This window comes from Sciurus carolinensis, chromosome 5, assembly GCF_902686445.1.
Source record: "Sciurus carolinensis chromosome 5, mSciCar1.2, whole genome shotgun sequence".
NCBI classification, from domain to species: domain Eukaryota; kingdom Metazoa; phylum Chordata; class Mammalia; order Rodentia; family Sciuridae; genus Sciurus; species Sciurus carolinensis.
The window spans coordinates 166,654,121-166,669,755 of NC_062217.1; the positions used below are offsets into that span (position 1 = coordinate 166,654,121).

Here is a 15,635-nt window from a genome sequence, read left to right on the forward strand (position 1 = left end):
TTAAAGTACTTAATGTTGTGGTTGATACTTCCTAAGCATTCATTTAGAAAATGTGAGCTGTTATGGTTAAAGAAACTACCTGAACCAGGCATGATGACCTGTAATCCCAGCCGCTCTGGAGGCTGAGGCAGGAGGATCTTGAGTTCAAAGCCAACGTCAGCAACTTAACGAGTCCCTAAGCAACTCAGCTAGACCCTGTCTCCAAATAAAATATAAAAAGGGCTGGGGATATGGCTTACTGGTTAAGCACTCCTATGTTCAATTCCTCTTACAAAAAAAGAAAAAGAAACTGTACCTGAATAAAATTTTAATTAACTACTTTTATGCGTTAGTTTTATTTTTCCTGCTTTGGCAGGATTTTTTGTCATTTGTTTTAAGATAGTCTTTATCTTTAATGTGCTAAGATTGTTCTATCTAGACTTTGTAGATAATTACCTAATTATTTTACTATAATACATTCTACAATTGTGGATAAATGTTTTTGTATTATTAAACCACAGGCTGGTTAAATTGCTAATTTGTTTTCTACTTCATGCCAAGATGAATTGAGTATCCTCTAAGTATCTTAAGAGAACTTTCTACTGTTCATGAATTCCCTATCATATGCAAATAACTATTTGGCAGGCTGAATGGTATTATATTTATGACTTAATCTGTTATGTGAATTACATGTACACTGTGAGCAGTTTTTATCCTTCAACTGGAACTGACCTAGGTACTTTCACATCCATTACTTTATGTAGTCTTAGTCCCAGGTGGTAGCTCTGTTCCTAAAGAAAACTGTGTCCCATAGTGTTTTACATACCTTATTCAGGCTCACCCAACTAGGAAATGACTGTTAGAAACTTAATGCATTCTAAATCTCTCCCTTTCTAGCCCACCAATTTAACTATTTTAAATTTCTAAACCTTTCAATAAAATGATCACATAAAATAGTATACAATTATATGTCTGTTGCCACTGAAATATATTTAAAGGTTATAATTAAATATATGCAGCACTTACTAAAATGTTTTTTGAGACTTACCACTTTTTTACAGTCCTCATTGTTTCATCTCTCTTATTTGCACAGAAGACAATGCTGGGATATAAGTGAATAAAATACCCTAATTTGTTTCAAACAAGATTTAAGACAGTGTAAAAGTGAATGAGATGGACTGGGGATATAGCTTGCCTAGCATGTGTGCAGCCCTGGGTGTGATCACCAGCACTACCAACAAAAAAAAAGCTAATTTAGCAGAGTAGAAGGGAGATGATCTGCTATAGGTTATACAGATAGTCCAATAACTCCTAGTCCAGTGGTTCTAATTACCCTAAATGTTGATGTTTTAATCCCGAGTCTTGCGTTCATCAGTCTCATACTTCTATTTGCAAAGTAAAAACAAAACTGTCTTATAAATGCCAGTATGGTATGCCACTTTTCATCTTATTGTAGATAAAATGCTGTTCTGTTTTATTTAAATCATTCAAAAATTTAGAAATACTTATATGTCTACTTAGACTGTACAGTGTTATCAGTATAATTTGGATCCCCAGCACTAACTAGAGATCTAAGATTTGGATGCTAACCCATATTGGTAATTTCAAGAAATTAATAATTAATAATAATTGAACATTCTTATTGACAGTTTTTAAGTAGTAAGTGCAAAATTAAATCTTAACCTTTTTGATGTGAATCAAGTCTTAATACTAACATTGATAGCAGTTCTCTCTTGGTACTTTTTTCAGTGCTGAATTTGTAACTCTCAATGATTGCCTTCAGCTGGCATATCTTCCTTCAAAAAGGAATCACATGTTGCTGCTCTATCCTCGAGAGATTTTAATCCTTGACCTTGAGGTGAATCAAACAGTAGGCGTGATTGCAATAGAACGGACAGGAGTTCCCTTTCTGCAGGTATCCATGGCAGAAACACCCCCAGAAGTTATTAGGAATGGGATTTAGAGAAAGACGATAATCTTGCAAGTCATTTGTTCCACTTTCTCTTTTCTGTTTATTGAAAAATAAATGGCAATGTTTTGTATTCCTTATTTTTCTGCACTTTTAATTGGTTTGATTTATCCTAAAAATTCTTCTGACGTCTCCCGAGATATTTACTGAATTACTTAAGTCACGTGGATAAAGACAGACTTTTTTTTAGGATTATAAATTGGATTTTTTAAAATGTTCCTTTGGTGTTAAATCTTGGGGATTATGTCTATTTTTGTTTCTTCTTTTGCCCGTATTCTCTAAATGTGATTTTGAATTTCACAATATAGATTTCAATTACCTTTTGTGTTTTTACAAATAAATACATCATCTATTTAAAGGTAATACCCTGCTTTCAGCGTGATGGTTTATTTTGCCTTCATGAAAATGGCTGTATAACCTTACGTGTTCGAAGATCTTACAACAGTGTTTTCACTACTTCAGGTGATGAACCAGGTGAGATCTCACAACAATGTTATCTATATTTTTCTTCAAAATTATAAAGCCTCATCTGTTGGTTGCCAGCAAATGCACATAGTGTTGTAAATAATACTTGCCTTAATAAAGTGTTAGAATATGGTTACAAAATAAAAAGCATAAACCGAGGACCAGTCTCTCAGTGTTTTAACAGTGTTCCTCTTATTAATGGTAAAGAGACTAATTTCTGGTAATTCTTCTTGATTTTGTCCATGGACCATGTAGACTTTACCTTTAGTGAATCTTCAGTCCAAGTGCAGCCTTGTGTGTCTTTACACTCCCTTGAATTCTCTGCTTTAGGAGTTTCCATTGTAAAGTGAAAGGTTAACATGTCTCCAGGGCACTCATTTGTCAGGTCAGTCTTATCTTGGAGTGTAGAAGTAATATTTTTGTGAAGTGATGTATGACATAAAGGTGAAAGTGAGTCTTATGTCTTTCATAAAGTACTGGTATTTTCAGACTTACAGTCTGCAAATTATGACAGTCTGTAGTGCTTTATTTATTATTTAATCATATGTCACTGTTGATCCCTTTTCAGAACATTTCCTTTATTTAAAAATATTTAGAACCAAAGTATCTTGATCATACACGGTAATCTAGAGATTAAGCTTGTGTGCCAACATTAAGCAAAGTATCTTTATATTCTGAAGAAATTAGTAGTAATTGTGAAAAGTGAAGCTATCCTTGATAATTTGCACTAGTGAAGAAATGACATTCTTTTAGTTGAGGTTTTATTTAAATGTAAACAAACAGTAATGCATTTTGATATGGTTGCTTTCTGACCTTTAAAAGAAAACAATTTTTATGTTAAGATCCAGATCCTGTTCAGGAGCTTACCTATGATTTACGAAGCCAGTGCGATGCAATCAGGGTGACAAAAACTGTCCGTCCCTTCAGTATGGTGTGCTGTCCTGTCAATGAGAATGCAGCTGCCCTCATAGTGAGTGACGGCAGGGTCATGATATGGGAACTCAAGTCTGCAGTGTGCAGTCGAGATTCACGGAGCAGGTAATGAGCCACTGTGATTGTGTTTTGTATTTTTTATTTTGTTTCCTTTCTTTTAAAAAAATTACCAGGATCATCTAAAAGTAGAAAGGCCATTTTTCTATTAAAAAATATCTTAAGGAGATAATTAAGGCTTTAGGTTATTAGGGAAGTATGTACACCTGCCAAAGCTGTTTCCCCTATGAGTAAGATAATACTACTATAAAAATATACCATGTGCTGGAATTAATACTTTGAGTTCCTAATATGTGATAATGGTTTTGTATATGTAAAAACCATCTAATTATTATGTCTTTGCAGTAGTTCTGGTGTGTCACCTTTGTATTCACCAGTGTCTTTCTGTGGAATTCCTGTAGGAGTGCTACAGAATAAACTCCCCGACCTTTCCTTAGATAACATGATTGGTAAGCTTGTTTTTTTTTTTTTTTTTTTTTAAGCTTTCATGTTACATCTTTTTGAAGGGTAAAACTAATAGAGGCATGGACTTGCAATCATTATAAAGTCGAAGATAATACTTGAGAAGACTAAAATGTAGACTCATTTTTTCCTAAATAAATCAGAAGAGTATAAAACATTCGAGGATAAAAGTGCCTGAACTAGCATGGATAGGCATTTATAATTGTGGGAACTAGAACATCTTCATTCCTGAGAGACTAATCTAAGTGAAAGAAATGACATCAGGCATCTGGATTCTGCGCTTAAATGCGGGCCTTCTCTCCCTTCTCTGCTACTCCTGATTCAAAATTCAACTCTAAGTATTGTTTTCTGTAATCTCCCAAGCCTGATTTAAATGTTCTTTTGTGGCCCCTAATAGCTAATAGCTGTATTGTAATTGTGTAATTGTGGCCTTACTTCTGTTTCCTCCAGTAAATTACAAAGTGGGACAGGTTTGATTGAAATATGTGTATCCCAGCACTTGATGCATGGCCTTGTGTGTTCTAGATATGCATTTAATTGAAGGAATAAGTAACTCAGCAATGTTAGAAAAAAAATCACTTGAACTTTTTGACACGAATTTCCTTATTCTTACATTAGGAATTCAGTTATTTAATTATTATAGGGCTAGTATGCAGTAAAGAAGAATGATGATTTGTGATTTCAAATATTATGCAACCTGAAATCATAAGATTTTGTAAATAGACTAAGTAATTTTGTAGTAATTTTGTAATTTTAAAATTGTGGATGTGGTTTACAAAGGATTTTTCTGTCATTATTTGTTCTTCTATAATATAATTGCAAATGGATATTATTTAGTTAGTTTTTTTTTTTTTTTGCTTAAATGCTGTAGATAGGTTCTGTACTACAATGAGCATTGCCTAATCATATTAAACAAATAGCATTTATTGAGTGCTTAAATACTACCTTAAATGAGTGCTAACATACTCTAATTAATACCTCACCATGACCCTGCAAGGTGGGTGATATTATCCCCATCTTCTGTGTGTGGGAACTGAGGCCTAGAGATTAAAAAACTTGCCCCATACCGAACACCAGTGGTGGAAGAGCCAGAATGTGGACACGGTCCTCCTGACTCTGGAGCCTGCTCCTTAGCAGTGGCCTCCAGACCTAGCTGCTCCACTATGTAGGGCAAGACCTTGACCTCTCAGGGCCTTGGTTTTGTCTTGATGTCTTGCAGTTGTAGAACTCTTTGCTTAGTAGCATTTCATATTTAAAGTTTTTCCTGTTCACCACACAAACACAAATTCATAGGAAGAAGTTTGGACACATTTTGCATATTTTGCAGAATTCATTTTATCAGTAACATGATATTCTAAGCTAATTGATCTAGTCTGTTTTACATATAAATTATTGAAGTGGAAAGAATTATAAACAGAAATAATCAGTAATATGAAGCCCATAGGAGGTTGAAGTTTTATGCTGTTTAGGTATATAAGTGATATAAACGACAGTGTTTAAGAAACAAAAGGATGCAGATTGTATAGCAGTTCTTGACAATGTAGTTGATTTAAAAGTGGTAAAGCTTTGTCACTTGAAAACATTTTAATTAAAACTTTTAATTAAAGTTTTAATTTGAAATTCACTGTGTACTTAGTGATAATTGAAAGCAATTCAGTTAAATACAGAGGCTGATTTATATTCATTGGATAAAGGCTGCTGCTTATTAAGGTTTAATCTGCCCTACCTTGTGAATTGCCTCTTATGAAAAATACTTGAAAATTGTGGTGGTTCCCAGGAGTCAACTCTAAGCTAATAGTGTTGGTATTCATGGGACCTTCCTGTTGAACTTCCCTTTCCTTAATGTACCATCCTTTGTTACCAAAGCAAGCAGAGAGATTGTGATTGAGTGTATGACCAATTCTAAGGGATCATTTTAATTTGGTTAAGTTTATGGTTATTTTTTCTGTATATTTTAGAGATTTAAAAATAGCATTATTACTAGCATAACATTATGCCTCAAAGGGTTTTATTCATGGTTCCATCCCCCACTGGTAGTAATTATTTATATTTTTCCTTTCACAGCATATACATGCTTATGTGTGTGTGTACATATATATTCACTCACATATTCTTCAGTATGTGTTTTTGGCAAGTTAATCCCAGTATTCAGTAGTGCTTTCTAGGAAGGGAATTTGTATACCTTTTTTAATGAACAATTTTCATTTATTGTAGTCTTTATATTCATATTTTGTTAGAATGGTCTTTATTGGAGTCATCATTTTGGTTTGAGATTTGATAACCTAAATAGAGTGTTTCTAAAAACACTTGGTGTTTCTAAAACACACATTTAAAAATTAACTGTTAACAGTGACAGTTTATATACTACATATATTTTATGTTTTACATATTTATCTAGAAATTATAAGGCTTAAATTTTATAAGTACATTGACAGATTAAAGTTTCTCATTAGAAATCATAAATGCATTCTTTGAACATGTGTTTTTGATCATCAATTTTATATGTACTTTACAAAGCACCTCAGATTGAAAAGTAACCTTTTGGAAAGATGGTAACATGGGAATGCAGCATCCCATGCCATGGAAAGTGTTGTCTAACCCAGGTTCTCCTGGTTTGTTCTGAAGTCTCTGTTTAGTGCCTTCATACCAGGAACTGTGGCTGCAACTGTTTCTTAGAAGACATTAGTTTCTGAATTCTGGGTAGTAGTACTCTGGAGAAATCTAAGATCAGCATGCTTTATAATTAATATATTTCTATTTTTGATGACAAATCAGGGCAAAGTGCAATTGCTGGAGAAGAACAGCCCAAAGGCTCCATTTTACAGGAAGTGCATCTCAAATTTCTGCTAACAGGACTGCTTTCAGGACTGCCCTCCCCACAGTTTGCCATCCGTATGTGCCCACCACTGACCACAAAAAACATCAAGATGTATCAGCCACTGCTTGCTGTTGGTGAGTATTTGACCTGCTCTTTCTAAATTCTCCTGATTTGTAGAAAATCCTGTATTCTCTTTGACGATGCTTTAAAAGAAGGAGTGGGCTTAGTAAATTGTGCAATTACTCATCTTGAAGCATATTTCTTATATTTTCTCTTCTTTTCCTCCAAGTGTCTTATTTTTAAGCCAGTGAAACTCATCCACTTGATGCTGTTGAAATATCATGGGTTGGATATGCCTGACTGACATGATGCTAAATCCAAGACTCCTTGTCTTTTCTTGGACTACCCCAGTCTATCTGTGCTTAACATTTTGTAGTAGGTCTTTGTTAACTAATAGTGTAGTCAGAGTGAATGATTTTATGATAGCAGCGTTCTTCATGTGTTAAGAACTGTGTATTCTTCGTTGTTTAAAGAGGTGGTTCCTGTAAACTAAGATTTGCTTTTTGATTTGAAACATTTTTATATTATAGATAAAAAAATCTGGACTTCAACTTGCTATTACATTACTTTCATAGTAATGGAATGAACCTGATTTCCTCTAGAGAGAAAACCAGAAATTAGTTCTTTTAAGTATGTAAAATTAAATTACACTTAATCCAAAATTGAATAAAGGTAGTATATTAAAAATAGTGAACAGCTTCTGACTTTCTCCTAAAGTCTACTAACATGTGATTCGTGATTCTTTCTCTTCTTTCCTAAATGAAAATGTGGCCACATTTATTTTGTGACCAGCGTGTCAGGTTAATGGCTAAGTGAGTATTAGTAGCTCCTTTGGGTATTCTCCTAATTTTTCTGTGGCTATGTTCTGAAAGCAATTTGAACATTGAATCATCTATATGCACTTGTGTTTAGATTCATAAAATTGTAGATCTCTAATTTTTGCTTTAGAAATTATTGGTTCATATTTAATGTTTTATAGAAATTTTAATTAAGATTCATCAGTGTACATTTTGTGTACCTGTATATACAATGTCAGTGTACCTAATGAGTGTCACTATACCTAATGACAGTGACATTGGGGTTTTTTTTTTTTTTTTTTTGTCAATTTCTTGGGGAAATTACTTCTTATTATAGCTCTATAGTAAGAGATACATCAAGGTTTGAAATTTCCATTGTCAAATAACTGTACTGTAGTAGTATATAGTGAATATCATTTTCTAAATTTAGGATAATAGCAAAAAATATGAAATAAGTATCTAAAGTATTCAGTGTCACCAGGGAAAATAAGTGCAGTTGATTTTCCTTTTATTGCCTCTGAAAACTACATTGTAAATTTCCACACATCAAGACTTGCAGAACGTAGGAATCATTTGACTGTTAGGAAGATTATTCAGCTTCTTTCTTAGTACCAGAAGTGACTGATGAAATAGATGATAAATGTGTACAACCATGAAATGTATTTTTCTAGAATAGTTATGTAGAATTTTTCTGGAGCTTTATTCACAAATAATCTAAAATTGGAATTGGCCTAGCATTTTTGCTTCCATTCTTTTGCTTTGTATAAATCCATCAATCCTTTTAAACCACGCATAGTGGAAAAGTGGTTGTCCAAAGAGCTACACAGTTTACTTTCCTTGCTTAACTTATTAAAAAAATCATTTTAGAGACTAAAACTTTCTCAGGTGTATCCATGTCTTTTCTGTTTAAGTTTAGACATACTGCCTGAGACCACAAAAAGCTGTGGGCATAATAATAACTACAAACTGTTCATTACAGTGATAACAGAAGTACTGGTTAACTAGTTAATATTAGTTACCCAGGTAATTACTTTGTGTTAAGTGCTGTGCTAAATGCTTTGCATATTTTCTCATTTAATCTTTTGCAAATAGGTTTTCTATTATTCCTATTTTAAAGAAGCAAAAAGAGATTCTGTGTTGTGCAAGTAACCACTCAGGAGTCCAAAGCCAGAGCATGAATACAGGCTTTTTTCACTGTAGAAACTATCTTGTCATGATTTACTTGATATGTCAAAATAAGATTAAAAACTTTGTAAAGAAAAATAGAAAAATCTGGCTAATGAACTCAGCTAGGTTCCAGCTGTAGTAAACATTCTAAATCTCAAGAAGTATAAACTCCCATATGTAGAAAAGCTTAGGAAAGTGCTTCTTCAAATTGCTCCGTATATTGATTTAGGTTTTAAAATCTTTCTGTGAAAATCTATCCCTGGAGTTAAGTAAGTTTTCAGAGCATATGATAATAGACCCTTTTTTGATGAGAAGACAGAGAAATACTTTGTAGGTTAGCATGTAGTTTGAGTTCCTTTCATAAAAAAGTGTTGTAAAATGATTAAAATCTTGAGGGAAGACTTCTGTTAGAAATTTAAACTCCCACTAAATTAATACTCTCCTGTTATATCATTAAAATTTTTTGTTTTAATTTGCTGTTTTGTCATTTTGACAGGTACAAGTAATGGTTCCATCCTGGTATATCATCTCACTAGTGGTCTGCTGCACAAGGAGCTAAGCATCCACTCATGTGAAGTCAAGTGAGTAAGTCACTATGACATTGAGATCAAAAACATGTTCTGATGAGATCAGAAGATGTTCTGATGCAATAAATCTGCAGTGGTGATTATTTCCCTGAAAAGTCTGAATAGTAAGTATTCAAGTCTAGCTAATGACTGTGCTAATCAAAGATGAGTACTAATTGCTTTCTTTGTAAAGGACATAAGCAGTGGAGTCTATTTTTCTTTTATTGCTGCATCTTATTTATTCCTCCAAAGTCCAGGTTATTTTCTCAATAGAAATCACCGTGTTGCCTTATTTAGTTTATTTTTCAGTTTGGTGACAAACTGTCAGTGGGACTGCGCATGACACATTTGAATAAAGACATTTCAACTGTTAATTAACTTTACTTCTTTGCTTAAATATCATCATAAAAGTCCCCAAATGTCTTGGATTTACTCTTCAACTTTGAGATGTGATCTGTGGGAGTGTTGTGTGCACATAGGTGTCTAGAAAAGGCTAAATTGTCAGAAGTCCCTCTCTTGCTTTCTGCTATAAAGTACACACATACCTGCTTGATAGCATTACTTTGCTGAGTGCAAGACTACTTTCCTTTTTTGCTCTATCAATGATAGATTACAAAGTTACACACATATATAATGTAAATTTCCAGTATATTTTTGATCTTTAATGAAGGTATAAGAAAGTCCACTTTATAAACCTCATGTACATTAAGATTCTTAACCTTTAGGGATTTCACTGTTCTGAGTAAGTGCATTTTCTGAATGGAGAGTGTTTGACTCTTGAGTGTCCCAGCTTCTGATCATAATGGAAATGTTTACTGCCTTGTTTGGCTATGTAGACCACATGACTGTTTACTACCATCTTAGGTTGTATCCCTTGAGTAATATTCCCAGTACACCTACCTGGAGTAGTGGTGTCCTCAAAAGCATTGAGTTTGGGGGCTACAGCAACATGGGCATGTTAGGTCTCTTTCAGGCTGTTGACCTCCTTTTCTCTTCCATTACAAGTACTGCAGTATACTATTAAGACACTTCTTTAAGTAGTCTCTACTGCCACTGCTTTTCTCTTTTTCTCCTTCTTGTCAATGTTTCGCTCTTCACATTTCCTTTTACCCTTGTCTTTCATGTATGATTTTTTTTTTTATGGCTAACACCAATCAAAATTCTCCATTTAACCTTTCTTGTTCTAAGTTTTATGTTAATTATTAATACTTGCATGTATCATTTCACTGCAATCCTAGTGGATAGACACTATTGTATTTTCAGTTGACAGAGGAAAAAACTGTGAATTACAGAGTTACCTGTGAAAGAGGTAGATGGAATTCATTCTAGCCTTTTATATTTAACAGTACATGAACTAGATCTCCTGCTCAAAAATGCCATACTAGGAGGAATCATGTTGGCAATAAAATAAAATTGTTGAATGAGCCAAAATTCATGCTAAGCATTTGCAAAATGCTTCTGGAAAATCATACACACTGTCATTTTGTTTCTAAATACTGAAACCTTGGGCAGTTGTCAGCTAGGTATTGGTGTTAGGTGATATGTTAACCTGTATGGTTCAGTTTGTAGATGCCACTATGTATATGACTTATACACATGCTGTGATAGCATTTCTGATTAAGTGCAGTTGTTTATAGTGTTAGCTGGATACTGAACAACTCTAAGGGATATGCTACTTAAACAGACTAGTGTTATGGATGAGCATATAGAGATGCTCCAATTTTTATAGGAATTTTCCCTCTTAATTGTCTTTTCAAAGTTAATCTGTTTTGTATTCAGAGATGCTGCCCAAGAGGATGCTAAAATCCTACTGTCTTTCTGTTTCAGTTAATGCAATTTTAATGTTACAAATAAAATCTATTATGAAGACTTCACAGATGTGTTATAAAAAGTTTTGAACTGATTAGCAATAAACCCAATATATTCTAGGTTTTTATATGCAAATTAAGGCTAACTTTTAGAAAGTTGTTTTTCTACCTTGTAAATGAATCTTTGGTATACATGTGGCCAGGGACTGTGTAACTGCAGATGGTTGTGTGTGTGTTTTGAAACAGTGGTCTTTTAACCAGTAATGCTTTTCAAACATCTACTGGGTGTCTTCTATATTCCTGCAAACAGCCACGGGCTTTGATGCTGATAATCCATTGGCGGAAACCTAGAAGTGAACAGAGTGGAGTGGTACATGTTAATTTTCTTAGATTACTAGTTTGTGTCACTGTCTACTATGTTATTTAAAATAATATTGCCCAGTACTATTTTGGATGCCCAAAATTATTAACAGTAGTTTTTATAGCTCTCAGAACATTGATTGACTTTGATTAAATTGAGTGATTTGTAGAAAGTAAAATGATCTCCATTCTTGTCTGTCTGTAAATTTGCAGAAGAATCTTAGAACTTTTAGGCGTTTCGAAAGCGTGCTCCCACAACCATGTTGAGCAGTAGTCTATGTAGCAGCCCCAGTAAATGGTCAGTGGGCTTAGCCTAGGGACCTGTAGGAGTCGGATCCACAGATACCTGCTGATAAGTTCAAAGGGCACACTTACTCTGTGGTTAGGAGTTCTTAAAGTCCTAGATCAGAAAATTAGCTGCTGTTCTTTGTTTTTTACAGACCTCGGTGTATATTTAAACCATGCTGGTAGTATGAGTTCAACTTCGTTTGACAAGATTATTCATTCTTTTGAGAGATAATTCCCTTCTTATCTTATCCACTTTGAAGTCCATCTTGATTTCTGTTCTCTTCTGTGGCTATTGGATATATCAATGCCTGCTGTAATCTGTTCAAAGGCAACATGTTTCTACTGCTAGATTACACGTAGGCCCACCCTGAATCTGCTACATCCCGTACACTGGGAAGGCTTGTAAGCAGAGTGGAAAGTGTTTCTGTGAGCACTCACAGCACTAATAAACACAAGAAGCAGTGCTAGGCTTTTCTTGGACATCATTCATTAAATCTATCAGAATCCCCAAGTGCCTGTCACATGCCTGGAGAGACATGGTACCTCCCTTCACAGAATGTAATCTAGCACATTGTTTTTCAGCTACTCACATTATTTCCTCAATGATTCAGGGTTAGGTCAAAACCCTCTTTGTCCTTTGGGTCTCAGCTTTAATGGTCTTCCAGGAAGCCCTACCTGCCCCTGAGACCAGGTCATGGGTGACTCAAAACAGCTCCTATTGAACTCCACAGCAGTGTCTCTGGTAACAGATAATGCGGAAAGTACCTGCTGTTAGGATGTAAGCTTCAGAAGGACAGCATAGTCACTAACTTACACTTGGTACTTAACAGATGAATTTTTTACAATCATGATTGAGGAATGGGAAGATAGAATTCTTAGTGCCTAGAGATAGTGGCATCACTATACTAGAGTTAGTTTACATTGTCAGCAACAAGGCTTGGAGGGCGGGTCTTAGGGTTTTTGTGGACAAATAGATGTGACTAAAGCTACCAGACTCAGAGAGAGTAAAGTCCAAATTGATTCCTCTCTTCTTTTGTTCATGCTAAGTAGAAAAATTAATGAGTGTTGTTTCCTGTGGGGGAAAAGAAAGAGGAAACAAGAGACAAAGGGACTTTTCTAATGAATAATTAATGAAATACATGGTGTTCATTGTGGGTGTGATTTGAGATCAGTAAATGGAGAGAGCAGATGAAGAAAATGGGGCTCGAGTTAGCTCTTGAAATATGTGTCATAACTGCCAGTGGGTGTAGCATGGGTTGTGTACCAGTCCTTCTGTTTGCATTTAGCTTTATTATTTCTGCATAACAAGTGAGGAAACAGAGATGCAGAGAAATCACAGTGAATAAGTTCTGGATCCAGTACTTAACTACAGTAGTATCTGAAGAGGGAAGGAGAGAGGTCATTTCAGGTGCAGAAAGAGAACTCAGTTTTAAGCAGCCATGAATCTGAGTGTTTCAATACAACTTTACATTTAAAGAATCCTAGATAACAAAAGCAGTCACTTGCTATTGGAAATATTTTAGTTCTTTTTGGATCATGTTTGTTCCTCTGCTGAAAGACAAGAATGTAGGTAGATTCATAGGAATGAATGAGTAAGATTACTCTAATTAAAGTAGCAGATAAGATGCATATGATTTGAGTGGTAAGTTTAGTTAGGTAGGATGAGGCAGATGGCCTTGAAAGCCACATAGAGGAGTTTGAAACTGATGCAGAAAGCCATTGTACCTTCATGGGAAAATGAGCAAGACAGCTAAATCTAGAAGTTGCATTCAAATCAGTGTAGAAATGAACAGACTAGATCAGGGTTTGTTAAATGTGTTCTGTAAAGGGATAGATAGTAAATATTTTAGGCTGAAGATGTTTAGGCCATAAAACCTCTATCACAACTACTAAACTCCGTGTTTGTATTATGAGAGCAGCCATAGACAGTGAGTTGTTTTTTAAAAACAGCTGTCCCTAAGTACTGATGAGCATTTGCATGTGGAACCAGAGTTCAGACTTCCCTTTCAGCCAGCCTCCATTACGTAGAAGCAATGCGGAGCCTTTTTCTTATGACTGAATCCTCTGGTTCTATGGCCCCTTCTCTTTTCCACCTCTCTGTGTTGTGTTGGTGTACACTCTCTAGTTTTGTTAGCAGGAAGGAATGTGTGTTGGTTACTGTCAGGCCCACATTCACAAGGCCCCCAGGGCACTGGGTTATGGTTGCTGTGGGCGGCCTTGTCCTTCTCATTGAGCCTCGCCTTACGCTTCTCTCTAATTGATGCACCATTTGGAACTTTCATCCGCTTCCAAGTCTAACGGCTCAGTTTGTATTCTTTGCTTCAAGAATTTCTGCTTAACTAAGATTTTTGATAAAATTTTATAAACTTCCTATATGTTCTCAACTTTATTTGACTCATAATATTTCTATAGCACTTTTTTTTTTTTTTTAAAAGCAATTGAAATTCTTGGAAACCACTGTGATGTGACTTCCTGGCCAAATTTTAATCATTCTTTTAATGACAGCATGCCTTCTGATGATTTTCTTGTCTGTAGATAAAGTTTTAATTAGAAATAATTTTGTGTCAGATAATGATAATAAAGTTTTATTTTATTTATTATTTATTACATGATAATAAAGTTGGGATAATACTAAAAATACTCATAGTTTTTAATTGAAATTTAAAACAAAATTAGATCTTAGGAAAACCTTATTTTTCAAATCAACTTTCCAAACAAAAAAGGTATTAAATTAATCTTTGTTATTTCTAGGGGTATTGAATGGACAAGTTTGACAGGTTTTCTTTCTTTTGCTACCTCAACACCAAACAATATGGGATTAGTGAGAAATGAACTTCAACTGGTTGATCTGCCAACAGGTTTGTATGTTTAGACTTAAAAGATGCACCATTGTTTGTAATATTGGTCAAAGATGCTGCTATTTATAGAACATGTTCCAGAATATTTTCTTTCACCTAAGAGTTTTTTTCTTACTTTTTCTGTTTAAAAACCATCTTTTGTTCTGTAATATTTGCCCCAGAAAAATCTCATCATTGTTTTTAGGGAAACATTATTAACACAAATACATGATAAAATGGAATAATATTAGCCTAAAACAGACAGATTCATAAAAAAAAAATGATACCCAAGCTCACTGAAGTACATTGTTATAATTTTTAAATGTAATTTTAAAATAACTATTTGTAGTTAGACTTTTAGATTCTCTGCTTAGAGACTGAACCTTTAGTGACTCAAGAGGCTGAAGCAGGAAGATCGTCATTTGGAGACCAGCCTCAGCATCACAGCTAGATGCTGAACAACTTAACAAGACTTTGCCTTAAAATTAAAAATAAAAAGGACTGGTGATGTAGCTCAGTGGTAAAGTGCCCCTGACTTCAATTCCTAATTACCCTCCCCCGCCCCTGTCACACACACACATACACCCAAAGTTGGGGCCTTTGTAGGAAACTCCTTAAAACCTTATAGATTAAGAATAGTTTAATTTTTTAAAACTATTTGTTCTTTTTAGACATATATGCAGTAGAGTGTATTTTGACTTATTATACATGGAGTATAACTTACTCTAATTAGGATCTCATTCTTGTGGTTGTACATGATATGGAGTTTAACTGGTTGTGTATTCATATAGGAACACAGAAAAGTTATGTCCAGTTCATCCAGTTTCTTTCCTATTCCCATCTCCCTTCCTTCTCCTTTGTCTAATCCAGTGAACTTCCCTCCTTCTTCTTCCCCCCCAAGGATAGTTTTTAAATGTTAAAATATAGAACTTTTGATAGTTTCTGGCTGACTGAATGGAAAACTCAGTGGGTAGTTCGAAAACTTCATCATAGAAAACATTCCAGTAAAATAATTTATTCAGGGTTATTTAAAACAACCAATGAATTTCAAAGTAAAGAAATTAAAAAT

General features: G+C 34.5%; 1 protein-coding gene across 1 annotated transcript in view; it reads left to right on the top strand.

Annotated features, from left to right (window-relative positions):
• Window positions 1-15,635, top strand: part of Wdr11 (WD repeat domain 11) — a 49,702-nt gene that overhangs the window by 10,354 nt on the left and 23,713 nt on the right. The window contains exons 6-12 of the mRNA XM_047552935.1: window positions 1,729-1,894; window positions 2,308-2,422; window positions 3,256-3,451; window positions 3,749-3,852; window positions 6,641-6,817; window positions 9,204-9,288; window positions 14,481-14,587. Of these exons, the coding sequence (XP_047408891.1) occupies window positions 1,729-1,894; window positions 2,308-2,422; window positions 3,256-3,451; window positions 3,749-3,852; window positions 6,641-6,817; window positions 9,204-9,288; window positions 14,481-14,587 (950 nt within the window). The remainder of the gene's footprint in view (window positions 1-1,728; window positions 1,895-2,307; window positions 2,423-3,255; window positions 3,452-3,748; window positions 3,853-6,640; window positions 6,818-9,203; window positions 9,289-14,480; window positions 14,588-15,635) is intronic.